Below are 14,971 nucleotides of genomic sequence, written 5' to 3' on the forward strand. Positions count from 1 at the left end.
AGTTCCTAATTTATAATCATCAGCAAAATTAGCCAGACAGAGGCAATTGACATGTGTTGGAGGAACAGCTATGCAGCACTAAAAATACCTTTTGCCAAAATCTGGGACTGTTGACGATGTTCAGATAAAGACGCTTTTTTAAGTTGCAGCATTTTGTTCGTTGTGCCTGTTACATATATATATATATATATATATATATATATATATATATATATATATATATAGATATATATATATATGGATTCCTATTACAAGAACGAAAGTTCACTACTTTGAACTTGTAATAGCAAGCCTCACTTCTGCGAAAGTTCACTTTAATGAAAGTGAACTTTCATGTAAGTGCACTTCACCGAAAGCACCGCAGCACAGAGTGGAGGACATAAAAAATAAGCTATGCCCTCCACTATGGTGCGATAGTCACGGACCTTAGGGATAGGGCACGGGTCATAGTAAGAGGATAGCCCATACCTATGCCCTAACCCTAAGGTCCATGAGTACTGCACAGAAGTTCAGTACAACACCTGTTTGTTGTACTGAACTTCGCGTAAGTGCACTTTCGATTAAGTTCACTTTCGCTGCAGTGAGCATTCCATGCACTATTTCGAATTTGTGAAAATCGTATGAAGAGTTGTATAAAAGGTTGGACACTAAGAAGGGAGAAAAGAACCTGTACCGATTGGCTAGACAGAGGGACCGAGCTAGTAAAGATGTGCAGCAGGTAAGGGTGATAAAGGATAATGAGGAAAACGTACTCACAAGCAAGGAGAGTGTGTTGTTTGAGGGGTTGATGAATGAAGAGAATGAGAGGGAGAGAAGGTTGGATGATGTGCAGATAGTGAATCATGAAGTGCAGTGGATTAGCAAGGAGGAAGTAAGGATAGCTATGAAGAGGATGAAGAACGGAAAGGCTGTTGGTCCAGATGACATACCTGTGGAAGCATGGAGGTGTTTAGGTGAAATGGCAGTGGAGTTTTTAACTAAATTGTTTAATGAAATCTTGGAAAGTGAGAGGATGCCTGAGGAATGGAGAAAAAGTGTTTTGGTACCGATTTTTAAGAATAAGGGTGATGTGCAAAGCTGTAATAACTACAGAGGGATTAAACTGATCAGTCACAGCATGAAGTTATGGGAAAGAGTAGTGGAAGCTAGGTTAAGAAGGGAGGTGATGATTAGTGATCAGCAGTATGGTTTCATGCTAGGAAAGAGCACTAAAGATGCGATGTTTGCTTCTGACAGTGTTGATGGGGAAGTACAGAGAAGGTCAGAAGGAGTTGCATTGTGTCTTTGTGGATTTAGAGAAAGCATATGACAGGGTGCCTAGAGAGGAGTTGTGGTATTGTATGAGGAAGTCGGGAGTATCAGAGAAGTATGTAAGAGTGGTACAGGATATGTACGAGGGTAGTGTGACAGCGGTGAGGTCTGCGGTGGGAGTGACTGATGCGTTTAAGGTTGAGGTAGGATTACATCAAGGATCAGCTCTGAGCCCTTTCTTATTTGCAATGGTGATGGACAGGTTGACAGATGAGATCAGACAGGAGTCCCCGTGGACTATGATGTTTGCAGATGACATTGTGATCTGTAGTGAGAGTAGGGAACAGGTGCAGGACACCCTGTAGAGGTGGAGATATGCTCTAGAGAGAAGAGGAATGAAGGTCAGAAGGACTAAGACAGAATATATGTGTGTGAATGAGAGGGAGGACAGAGGAATGGTGAGGATGCAGGGAGTAGAGGTGGTGAAGGTGAATGAGTTTAAGTACTTGGGATCAACAGTTCAGAGTAATGGTGAGTGTGGAAGAGAGGTGAAGAAGAGAGTACAGGCAGGATGGAGTGGGTGGAGAAGAGTGTCAGGAGTGATTTGTGACAGACGAGTACCAGTAAGAGTGAAAGGGAAGGTCTACAAGAGGGTAGTGAGGCCAGCTATGTTATACGGGTTGGAGACAGTGGCGTTGACAAAAAGGCAGGAGTCAGAGCCTGACGTGGCAGAGTTGAAGATGTTAAGATTTGCACTGGGTGTGACGAGGATGGACAGGATTAGGAATAAGTATATTAGAGGGTCAGCCCAGGTTGGAAGGTTTGGAGACAAAGCCAGAGAGGCAAGATTACATTGGTTTGGACATGTGCTGAGGAGGGATGCAGAGTATATTGGGAAAAAGATGCTAAGGATGAAGCTGCCAGGTAACAGGAAAAGAGGAAGGCCTAAGATAAGGTTTATGGATGCGGTGAGAGAGGACATGCAGGTGGTTGGTGTGACAGAGCAAGATGCAGAGGACATGAAGAAATGGAAACAGTTGATCTGCTGTGGCAACCACTAACGGGAGCAGCTGAAAGAAGAAGAAAAAAAAAAAAATATATATATATATATATATATATATATATATATATATATATATATATATATATATATATATATATATATATCTTCAAACACCAGGTCATTTGCATTCCAAAACACATGGAGAAGTATTAAAGGAAAATCAAAAGACTCTTGAAACCTTATTTATGCATTTTAATGTCAGTTACAATGATAAAACACAAAACATAGTTTCACCAAGGTGGCCTTGACAGTGTTAATATGTATAGCATCCGAACAAAAAACAAGTAATTAAAATATGTCAAATTTATTAAAGATCAAGGTGTGGAGCTCAGACCTAACATGCTTTCCACCCATACGCTGTGGATCAGTTTGGTTTTCGACAATTTGTTCAACATTGCAGGAGAAAACTGTATCTCCGAAGTAATGGCGTCTAAAGATTTATTTATTTATTATTTATTGCTGTTTGTTTACCAGGAAAGTCCACTAGGCAAGAATGAGCCCATTTTCAGTGGAGGCCCAGCGAGAAAAGCTCCAATATCACAAAAACAACAGAGTACAAAAATACAGAGTAGCTTAACACATAAAAGACACAGAGTAGCAAACAATCAGCATAATCCTGAAGTACCATATGTACAGCTTAAAATGAAACTTAATTCACTGGTTTCAAAAATAATCATAAGTTTCAGACTTCTGTGTCATTTTTAGTAAATTATCACAATAAAGTATAATTGAGTACAGAAGGGCTACAATGTATTACGGAAGAAAACAAATTAGTTTGCAAAGGGTAATATTTATGAACAGGGGTTCCCCTGAAGGGAATATTCAATACAAAGGATAACTATTAGGGAGGGTAGGTAGGCTGAGGTGAAACATGAGAAGGGAGAGAGAAGAGTAAAATAGAGAGTGGGGCTAGTATATGAGCTGGAGTAGTCCTGGAGAGTGAAGACATCAGGTGATGGCATAGTGAGGAGTAGGAGGCCTGGAAGAGCAATTACAAATCCACTTTGAGGAAAGGTAATTTTGTAGAGCAATTCTGAAACTTGGAGGGGAGTGTTCAATGCAGAGAGAAGGGAGGTTATTCCAAAGTTTAGCTATGGTCCGGGAGTATAGAAGCTTACCTGCCATAGCTCTCAACCTTCTGTGTCCAAAATGAGGAACACTAGCCTTCATAATGTGGAACAAATGGGCAAAATGTGCAACACATACTAATGGCTTACTAACAACTTCAACTAGGAAGGTCATAGGATAGTTAAAATATGTTGGTTTTACTTATAAAAAAGATCTTTTAATTAATTAATTAATATTATTAATTTCTATTTACAATGGATTTCACTTAAAAAAAATTCCTAACACTGAATGTGTACAGAGTCTTTCAATGTGGAACTTCGAGGAACATGAACTTTTTAAGACCCCAAATGAGGTACGTTCCTCGTAATGAGGTACACTTGAGAGGTATGTTACCTGCTGCTAGGTTAGGTTTATGAATGTGGATTTAAAGGGACAATCCCAGCCTTTAAAATTCAGGTCTACATTTCTGCTGACCAAAGTAACGCCCATGTAATCGCGTCACTCACATTCCCACCCACAATCTCAATTTTCTCATAGAAATCCTGTATACATTCAGTTCCAATCCCACTTTGCTTCCCTGTGTCAGCTTTGCCTTAGTTTTTCGTTCCTGTCAGTTTTCATTTTGGTTGCGATGGTGGACACAGGCTAAAGTTCACATTGCTTTTTTATGAAAAAAAAAAATCTAGTTATAACTTCAGCACTGGGGTAAGACTGATGCCAGGGTTGAGGTCACATAAAGATTTCCCAGATTTTCTGAAAAAGTTGAAGAAAATAAATAAAACAAAATTTGTGGCAATGTACTAATGGCTTGATTACTCAATTAGCAGGGCATGTGAGGAGTAGGACTCGAAGAGGGAAAATGCGAGATTCAGTTTTTTTTTTCTTCCTTTTCCTTTCCTCCGAGCTTGTGTGAACTTGAGTATCATGTACATAGCGGTCAGGAGTATGGTGTATTATCCCACACTGGGGTGTGCCGATAGGCTTGAAACCTGCAAAAAGCCATTGCTTTATGTGTTTTGTAATGTTTGCTGACTCAGTTAGATCGGGATGTAATGTGTGTAGATTTTGAATGGCATGTGATAGTGTGCTGATTAAATGGTACAGTATCTATCAAAACTGGCTCCTGTGCTGCCATCACCACTGTTATTATTTCTGATTTTGTCACTGCTTGTCTGACTAGTGCAAGCGTGAAAAGCATTAGTAGTATCTTACTGTTTTTGCTAGTACTTCACAGTGGCTGCTTTTGCTACTCTTAGCATTACTCTTTCTGCTGTCATTGCTTCAAATACACAGAAGTGAGGGCCACCCAACTCAGTCCACAGAATAAATCCAGTAACTCCAGTAGTAAAAAAGAATATCCACAAGCAGGGCTCAAGTAAAAAAACTTTGCTTAGTGAAGATCCAAAAGTCAAGCGATCAAACCACAAGTTGGCAAAACTGGAACAAAACTTCTTTTATTGATAAAAATGAACAGTAAAATACCTTACAAGCTGCAAATTAATGTCATTGGTCAAGATTTTCTGAAAAAGTAAAAAAAAAAAAAACAATATGTATATAAACCAGAAAAGGTGTGGCGATGTACTAACGGCTTGTTTACTCAATTCCTATACAGCCGCAACCGCAAAGGCGGAAGCACTAAAGCCGCTTTATCCATACTGTTTAGCTTGTTTAAGACACATTAAATCATTACTTTTCTTAAAAAAATCTCACAGGTGTTGATTTGCTTTGTCTGCATTTCAGTTTTTTAGATGTTTTTTTTTTCATTGTACAAGGTCACATTTCTGGGAAGGTCTTAGGCAATTGATTTGATGTATACATGTTTCTATGCCACTCGTTTTTTAATCTTTTCCTGAAAGCCACTTATCTGAGAGCAACTCTGATCTTAGTATTTAAAATGTATGATGTGGAGCAAGTAAGTGAGTTAGCAATTGCAAAATCACAAATTAAGCAGGATTTCATTGAATAACATAAATGCAGGATTTCACTGAGTAACATAAATGCAGAATTATTAAACTTTAGTGAAAACTGTGCCCAAAAGTAGCTTAATCTCATTATTAAACAAACAGTGATTGCAGACCGGCATTTAAATTTCCAAGTTCATTAATTATACATACAGTGGCTAACCTACTTCTATGTGAGCACAAAGGAAAGGAAAAAATATGACTAAAAGATATGCTATGCTGCTCAGTACGAGCAATGAGATATAAGTAAAACTATATGAGAATTATGTGACCACTCCTTCAACTAGGTAATGTAGAACTCCTTGATACAGTTACATTCAAGTATACTTGTAAATAGTACAACAGAAGCTGCATGGTATAAGCCTGATATATTTGTTACATCAGCCTTGCAGATTTTGAGTAGTTCAAATAGGTTCATAGGTAGGTACTAGGCTATTGGCCCTAGGGCCTATATAAGCCTAGCCGAAAAGGTACCCTGGCTTTCCCCACCCTAGAAAATTATTTTCCTGTGCCCCTGTCGAGCAGAGCCACAAAAGTGATCCCCGGGGGTGATTTCCTATTTCCCATCCAATCATCAAGATTTTTCTTGAACAGTGCTAATTAGGAACTTTATTTGATATAGATAGGCAGTTTGTTCCAGAGTATGGGAAGCCTCTGTAACAGAAATCTATCCCTCCAGCATGTTTATTGTGGTGACCAAGTTTAGGTCCCTAGAGCGTATAGTGAAGAAGGATTGGGATTTCTTTAAGTGGAGCATGTCCAACAGCTCTGGGTTTGACATAGCTTTGTATGTTGTGTAGAGATCGCCACTGAGTAGGCGATATGCAACGGAGTAAAGCTGGATTTTTTTGAGACGGTCTGCGTAGGGCATCTGTTTGTGGCTGGTAATCCTCTTTGTGAGGTATTTCTGCAGCCTTTCCAGTTGTTGTAGATGTCTTGTGAGGTACATACCAAAAGGAGCATTGTACTCTATAATGGGTCTAATGAGTGACGAGTAGAGGGGAACAATGACTTCTTTTTTCGTGGATGAGAAACCTTTTGTGATGAGGAGTGCCATGTAGAAGGATTTCCTGACTACTGTGGCGATGTGATTATCAAAGGAGAGACTATTGCCAACCTGTGTCCCAAGGTCTCTTATCATACTTTCTGTGTTAAGTAGACTACCGCTTATGTGGTAGTTCATGGGTAAAGAGTTTTTACCAAAGGAGATGACAATGCACTTTTTGGTATTGAGCTTGAGGCCATGGCTTTGACACCAGGCATCTGTCTCAGTGAGGCCCTTTTATAGGATGTCCACATAATTAGGAGTTTCAATTATGGCTCCTAGTTTGCAATCATCTGTGAACTTCATTAGCCAAAGACCTTCTGTGTTAGCCTGTACTTCTGAGAAGTAGATACCACACAGGAGAGGACCCAGGACTGAACCCTGTGGTACTCCACTTGTCACTGGTCTGAAGTTGGATTTGGAGTCTGCTACTTTCACAGTGTGGGTTCTGTCAGTGAGCCAGTTGGCAGCCCATCTTGTGACATAGGTATTTATACCTAGTTTAGTGAGTTTATCTATAATTCCAGAGTGGGGGATGGTGTTGAAAGCCTTGGCGAGATCTAGATAGGCTGTCTGAACCACCTTACCCTCATCTACAGCTTTGGTGACTGCTTCAAAGAAGTCTGTCAGGTTTAGGAGACATGATCTGCTTTTTACAAACCCGAACTGGGTGGGGTCCATAGTTTGGACATTACCAATTTCTTTGTTTATAAGTTCCATGATGATACGTTCCATGGCCTTGCAGACCAGGCTCACCAGGCTAATGGGGCGGTAGTTCCCAGGGTCCATGGTGGCTCCCTCTTTGTGAAGTGGAATAACCATTGCTGTGCGCCTTTCAGTGGGCACAAAGCCTGAGGTGAGGCTATGATTGAACATGGTACTTAGGTGGGGTGCCAGTTCATTTTGTAGTTCATGTAGTACACAGCCGGGGATGTCATCTGGTCCCATGGATGCTGTATTCTTAGCCTTGGAGAGTGTGTTTTTAACCTGTGTGGCCGTGATTACTGGAATTTGGCAATCTTTTGGTATTGAGATGGGCCCTTTAGGGGGGTGAAGTTTGCACTGAATCGATCTGCCAGGATATTGGCAATATCCTTGGGATCAGTGTATTTAATGCCATTCTGTTGTAGCTCAGAACAGATCGGAGCATTGCCATTTAGATTCTTGACATAGTTATAGAATGCCTTGTGGTTGTCCTTGGAATCTTTGGCAATTTTATTTTCGGAACTAGTTTTGGAGGATTTTATGAGGAATCTCAGCTTCTTACTGAGGCTGGTAAGAGAGTATTTTGCATCCTGGGATTTTCCTCTTTTCTGCAACAGTTTCTATATGAAGTGAAAGGAAAAGATGCATGTATAGTAAATTTTAAACTTTGCATCAGTCATGCTTCTAGAGATGTACAAGCAGCCCGCTCACAAAAATAGTGCATTTGTCTATTAGTATTCAGAAATCAGCACATATCAAACTAGAAGCTGAAAAAAGAATGGAAGAGTGTGACTACTAATGCTCCAACCTTCTGTCACACACTTGCTTTCTATGGAATTATTAGCAGGTCAGAAAGTTACTGCACTAGGCTAGTATTCAAAAATCAGAACAGAGTAAAACATGAAATTAAAGAAAGAGTACTATGGTTTCCACTATTGTTTGTCTCACTCAGATGCTTTCTATAGGTAGAAGCCATGTCATAAAATTGTTGTAGATGGCCTGGATTCACAGTCACCACAGAATAAAATATGAAATGAAAGAAGCAAAAAACTATGTTTACTAATGTTTTAAAAAACTTGCATTACTGATGTGCTTTGTAGAGAAGCAGCAGCAGTCAACTCGTAAAAAGCCTGAAAGGCTGCTTTTCTGAATGTGTGAAATGCACAGATTAAAGTAATGAATGGTTCACAGGGAAAGCTATGGTCAGTGCAACTACAATTTCAGATGGAATTTGGCTGTCACCTTTGAAACTTCCTGCAGACACTCTTCCCCCTCCCCCCTAAGCCAAAGGTGAGCACGCCCAGAAAGGCAAACCTGAAATGTAAGCAAAGGCTGAATCAAAACAAAAATTCACTGGGATTGTCCCTTTAAGTGTTGCTGTTCTGACTATAGTGATCTAGGAGGGGTGTAGATGGTGAGCAAGGAGCTGAGGTCTGGGCAGTCTTGTGGTTTGTGAATTAGTTTATGAATGGTAGTAAGCTGAAGGAGTAGCAAGTAGTATGGAAGTTCAAGCCATTGAAGTTTTCTTAATGCAATACAGTGATGGGAAGAGTGGCGGTTATTTGTAGCAAATTTGGTGATTTTATTATGACAGGATTCTAGTTTTGTTTTAGAAGCAGAAGGCATAATCAGGTAACCTTTGTTAATTTTCACTGTTTGCCTTTAGTTATTCCCCAACTCAAAAAGTCAAAAAAATTACGACTACACCCGGCGAGCTACTACAAAAACAAGATCAAACCCCACCGCCAGTTATAATTTCTTTCTCATTGGTGTCGCGAGTAGAAAACGACACAACTACTTCCGGGCTAATGCGACCCTTTTCCGGTGGCGCTCGGACTCACTTGGAACGGGTTTTTACCCATTTCTTGCAGAGTTACTAGAGAAAAAGTTAGTCAGTAATTAAGAATAATTGAAAAGGAGTTGCAATGGTGAGTGGAGTGATAAACGTAGCACTGGCTGTGGCAAAGGAGAAACAGGTGCTATTTTTCTGGGTAGAGGTGATAAGTTTTCGTTTGTGGTTACTTTTTATGCAGCCTAGCTTTTATTGGTCCATCTGTTTAAGCAAGGTTATCATTTAAGTCCCGTGTGCCCAAGTGATAGGCCAGTTTTCATATATGTTACGGATGGCGGTAGAAAGAGTGCTTTTGAGGGGATAAGAATGTTTTATGTCTGATGGCCAGATTAAGTCGTTTGTATAAACGTGGCTTTCAAACTGAGGTGGGTATTCATTGACGCTTTACTAGTCCTTCCCGCGACTAATGTCAGTTCCCACGTTGCTATCTGTTTATTTTTGTCATGATGCACAGTTGTGGAAGCTTTGTTCTTGGTTTGACATGATTTTCCTGCTTTTTAGTTGGGATGGGAGTTGCTACAACTTTAAATCAAGCCAACCACCTTTGGCTGGTATTTTAATCTTTGTGGGGATGGTAATGCTGGTCGTAGACGTCATTGTTTCTTAAAGATGAGGCGTTCATATATGACCCTGATTGGGATTGCAGGTATATAGTGTTAGTGGTAAGGGCATAGACAACGTAAAGTGGTTGAAAGGCAGTGTTTTGTTCGTATCTTCAGTTTAAGTTTGTCTCGCAAAACCAGAATTATTCTGCATAGTTGTGTGTAAAGTTTCGTGGTCTCTAGTGGGATTGTATTACACTTGTGGTGCTTTGATAAGTAAATATTTTTATGGTGGTTTTCTTTTTCTTTGTTTCTAAGATTTGCAGCAGCGGGCTGTTCATTAGTTGCAGATTCAGTGACTATGTAGGTTTGTTCAGTCAGTAAACTGCAATCTTGAATATTTTTGTAGTATTTAACCAATGCATTGTTGCATATATTAACACTGTCACTTGCGTTCTTTCAAAAAATGTGATTATTTGTTTTAAAACTATGTTCTTATTCACGGTTTTAAGTTGAAACTGTTTTGCATTTTTACGTTTTTGTATTATGCATACTCACACCATTTGCAGCACGTTGACGTGTTGTTTTTCACCGGATAACTCTTTGTTTACCTCTGGTTCTTTTGTCCAAAGGTGATGCAGATTTCCCTTTTTTTATCTGCTGTGTAAGCCACCGCATGTGTTTCTCCCCATGCAGCTGAAGTTTTCATCATCAGTTATTAATAACCCTGTTATAGCTGGCATTCTCACTAGTAGAAAGCCTCCATACTTTCTTTCCATTCCTGAAATAGGTTTCTTAACAGTTTCTTCTACAGTTCAGAATGATGGTCTCCCAAGTGACTCATAATTTACCTTTCTGTTTTATTTTGTAATTCCCTGCTTGACCATGTGTGGTTTAGAATATGTACGTGTGTGTATGTCTATATAAAATATTTAGATTATGATATATACATAGAAAGATAGATATATATAGAATGTGTGTATATATACGTTTGTGTGCATGTGTATTTATATAATATATACGTATGTATATACAATGTATGTGTGTGTGTGTGTATATATATATCTGTATGTGTACTTGTGTGTGTGGATATATATATATATATATATATATATATGTGTGTGTGTGTGTGTGTGTGTGTGTGTGTGTGTGTGTGTATATATATATATATATATATATATATATATATATATATATATATATATATATATATATATATATATATATACACATACAATACATCATACTGGAATACTGGCTGAAAAGTTGTACTGAAGTTATCACACTTGCCTAGTTAACACATTTTACAGTAAAATAACTCTTACTTACATTTTTAAGCTGGCTTTGGATAAGGGGTGATGCTAGTGATGCTGAGTACAAATGTTGGTCTAATTGAGCAGTTACGTCAGAAGGTCAAGAACATTATTGTGTTGCTTATTTTGGGATGTGGCATTCACAAACCCAGAAAGATTTGTGAGCTCTTGTGTTGTGTGAGTAAGAGCAGAGAAGCTCTTATTATGGTGTACAAGGATGGGTTACTTGCTTATTGGATAAGCTGTATTTTCCAATTAAGCAGGTTATTGGTTATAAAAATTACTTTGTATTTTTCCTTGTTACCTTGACTTATTTTTTTCTAAGGTGGATTAGCTGGGCAGGTTGGTATCTGGGTTTTGAGCGTGGGCATAGCCTAAAAAATTGCAGATTTGAATCCCAGGTCTTCCACTTTTGTACTCTCTTGGTATAATAGTTAAGGTGATTACCTTAAAGACACAAGACCAAGGGTTTAATTTCTCACCTTTGAAAGGGAAATTGTGTAGGCTTAACATGGACCACAGGGGACAGCTAGCCTGGTACTTGCCTATGAATCTCTACTGCTTAAAAAATGTTCTGGGTTGGAGTGGCACAATAGTTAAGGTTCTTACCTTGCAGACACCAAGTTCAGAGTTTGATTCTCCAGTGGGGTAATTGACTGTGCTTAAAATGACCCACAAAGGCAGTCAGCCTGGTACTAACCTATAAACCATGTAAGCAAGTTAGTTATTTGTTGACATTTGATTACGAGGAAAGTCTCTCTCTGGTTAGAAGTGCATTTTCATCAAAAGCCCGGGGAGAAAAGTTCAAAATTATTACAAAACGGTTTAAGAACAATAACTTTATGGTCTTCAAAAAATGCAGTTTAAATAATTCTAACAAATTAGGCAAAATACAAAACTTCGTCATAAATTTTGTATAGATTCTTAACCAATCATTTAATATGTAGAAACATTGTAGACTGTTGAGAAATGAAAGGTAAGTTAGTCTTTTGTACATTTCCTATTTGTATTATTCTTGTACTTTTCCATGTTGTCTTGAATTCTTTCTCTGATTTAAGATTTTACAAATGCTATTGTAGTTATTTTACCACCATTTTTATTAAAAAAAAAACTCTTGGACCTCCCGTTTTGTGTTTCGTCTTTCCGTTATGCCTGTGTCCCCTCGTACTTAAAAACATATTGCACACAACCTCTGTAGTTTTCCTTAAAGTACTTTCATCGCTGACTTGCTGTGTTACCATTTTTTTGAGACTGAACATATAGATTAATGTTCTGTTTTGTGTGTGTTCCTTGCACCACTTCTATGTTTTTGAACAGTTATGTGGCCTGCTTGTGTCTTTGCTAAGGAAGAGTAGACATGCTTGCAGGAGATAACTGAAATGTCTGAATACAGCTTTTAGAAGATAGTAATATATCTTTGACCAAGAAGTCTGTCTGGGCATTTCTCCATTACAATGATGGCTAGGGTACAAAGGTTCTAGGTGTAAAAAATTTGCCAAAGTACCTGGTGCAAATGTAATTTCTGTATGTGTTGTGTTTTTCTAGGAATGATTTTGTACTTGCACAAATGTGTAAGGAATTGGTTAGTGTGGTAATGAAGAAAACTGTTGTCTGTTAGTAGTAATTTTTTTATTTGTTTGTATTTATTTAATTACATTTTGGTAACTGGACTGATCTGACCCTTTTCAACCATGAACCAGGGGTAGAAATTCTAGTGTCAAAGAATACAATCTTGAGTAATCAAATATTGTAATAAATGTACTTTTCACATGAGGATTTGAACAAGAGAAGTGATGTGATTTCATTATAGTTTGAGCCAGTGTTTACAATCGGAACAGAGCCGCAGTTAGTATTGAGCATGAAATCATTTTGAACTAATATGGATTATTAGAGCAGAGATGCACTTTGTATTGGTTAAGCAGGAAACTGTTATGATACAGGTGTTCATTTAACAAATGCACTTTGAGACAAGTTTGTCGCTGTAGAGGCAGAGTATATAGTAATTGTAGAATGCCAGTGTTTAATCAAAGTTGTCTGTAGTCATTTTCTTTATAGCAGGCCCAAGTTTTTTTTTTTCTAGTTTGTTTAAAAATGCTTCTTGCACAGTAATGCAGGGGTGTAATATGGTAAGGCTCTTAATGGTTTTAGCATCTGCTTCCTTTGTGTCAGCGTAGCCAATCAATGTCCAGTTGTTCTGGGAAAAGGGTCATGGGGAAAACTGTCCTTTATTCCTTCATCTTGGAGACCATGTCCATAAAACTTGCAGAGGCTTGGTAAAAAAAAAAAAAAAAAAGAGCATGTCGAGTCCTGTATGTAATATTGCAAAGAAGGGATTTGTATGGCAAGGCTCCTAATGGTTTTCGCATCTGCTTCCTTTGTGTCAACCTATGCAATCAATGTCTAGCTGTTCTAGGAAAAGGGTCATGGAAAAACTTTCCTTTTATTCCTCTGTTGGGGACCTTGTCCATAAAACGTAGAGATGCTTGGTCAAAACCAAGCATGTCGAGTCTTGTATCTTCTTCTTCTTCTTTCGGCTTTTCCCGGTTAGGGGTCGCCACAGCGGATCACCTGTCCGCTCATGATTGGTAGTGGATCACCTGTCCGCTCATGATTGGTAGTGGAGATTTATGGTGTCAAGTTGCCAGCCCGGCGCCCAATCTTCCACAGAAGGCATACACATGCACACACTCACACCTAGGGCCAAGTGTCCAATCCACCTACAGCATGTCTTTTGGGATGTGGGAGGAAACCGGAACACCCGGAGGAAACCCACGTGACCACAGGGAGGACATGCAGACTCCACACAGAAGGCACCCCAAACGAGGATTGAACCGGAGAACCTCTTGCTGTGAGGCGGCAACGCTAACCGCTGCACTAATATTATAAAGAAGGCACTGACCTACCAACTGCTTCACCAGAATACCATGAGTTTTTCTTGCAGATGAAGTACCAGTGAGGCAGCTGTCCAAGTGACTGTATCTTGTCAGTGTAAACTGCAGAAGCCTACAGTTTCCCTCCATAGTCTTCCTGGGTAGTTCTTCCTTTTGGTATTTTAGTCACCACCAAGGTGGACTGGGAAAGCCGCAGTAGTACAGCGGTAGCGTTGTTGCCTCGCAGCAAGAGGTTCTCCTGTTCGTTTCTCGGCTGGAGTGCCTTCTGTGTGGAGTCTGCATGTCCTCCCTGTGGTTGAGTGGCCTCCGAAAGACATGCATGAATGGGAGTGCCTTTGCTGAAGGTTGGGCGTCGGGCTGGCAATTCGTCACCATAAAAATCGACTGCCGATCATTAGCAGACTGGAGTTCCGCTGTGGCGACCCCTAACCGGGAAAAAACTAAAAGACAAACAACAAAGGTAGACTGGGAGAATTTGGATATATTGACACTGGTAAGTCAATGGTCAGGTGCTCCTTGTACCACCATACTGGAGTGATGAGCCCCCATGCCAGTCACGTTAGTTTTTGTGGTGGCCTGAAAAAGACTCCCAGCATTATAGAACTCATCTGCTCAGCCTCAAGTTAGGGAGTTGCATATGATGGAAGGTCTTGGAGAATACTTTTTTTTTTTTCCAGACTGTAGGAGATTAAATTAATTGATGCATACAGCATCTTTTTGGAGAGAGGTTGAGGTGGTTCCTGCATCAAATGATGCATCATGTTGGTGTGACCAAGATTATAGCTGTTATTCTGACCCTTAAAGGAATACATCTGACAACAATCGAGTAGTATGTTGCAGGTACAGTGAAAAGTGTTCACCTGTAGGTTAATTTTTCAAGATGTTCGTTACGATTCATAAGGCAAAAGAAAGCTTCACAGAATACGTTGACATGCTGGGAAAAATGCGATTACAGGCCAGAAATTAGCCCAAAATGGCCAGTAAACTATCTCTTTCATTTCCCTTCAATACAAACTGCATTTTCCTGATTTTGCATGCTGGGCAGTGCTGGTTAGCTAGGGTATGACTATTCTCGGCTCCACAAAGTCTCCTCTTCAATTTTACCCCTGGGGACTTGATAAACTTTCAACTTAAGCACTCAAGTCATTCATTTCTCAGCCCGGCACTTGCTCAAAACTCATAGCAAGCACTTACAAACCCTAACACTAGACCCCCCCTATACTGTACATAAGGACAAGGCTCCCTATTCGACTTTACCAGCCATTCAGTAAAACAGTTCA

General features: G+C 39.5%; 1 protein-coding gene across 3 annotated transcripts in view; it reads left to right on the top strand.

Moving 5' to 3' along the window:
- Positions 1 to 8,885: 8,885 nt before the first annotated feature.
- ERH (ERH mRNA splicing and mitosis factor) overlaps positions 8,886 to 14,971 on the top strand; it is a 161,634-nt gene continuing 155,548 nt past the window's right edge. The window contains exon 1 of one of the 3 annotated variants that reach the window (XM_044074005.1): positions 8,886 to 9,021. In XM_044074005.1, coding sequence (XP_043929940.1) covers positions 9,019 to 9,021 — 3 coding nt within the window. In that variant the 5' untranslated portion in view covers positions 8,886 to 9,018. Of the gene's footprint in view, positions 9,070 to 9,250; positions 9,311 to 14,971 lie in introns of those variants that run through there. The other 2 variants (XM_044074003.1, XM_044074004.1) reach the window with 2 other exon arrangements.

This window comes from Protopterus annectens, chromosome 6.part0, assembly GCF_019279795.1.
Source record: "Protopterus annectens isolate FY-2018-M chromosome 6.part0, PAN1.0, whole genome shotgun sequence".
NCBI classification, from domain to species: Eukaryota; Metazoa; Chordata; order Ceratodontiformes; family Protopteridae; genus Protopterus; species Protopterus annectens.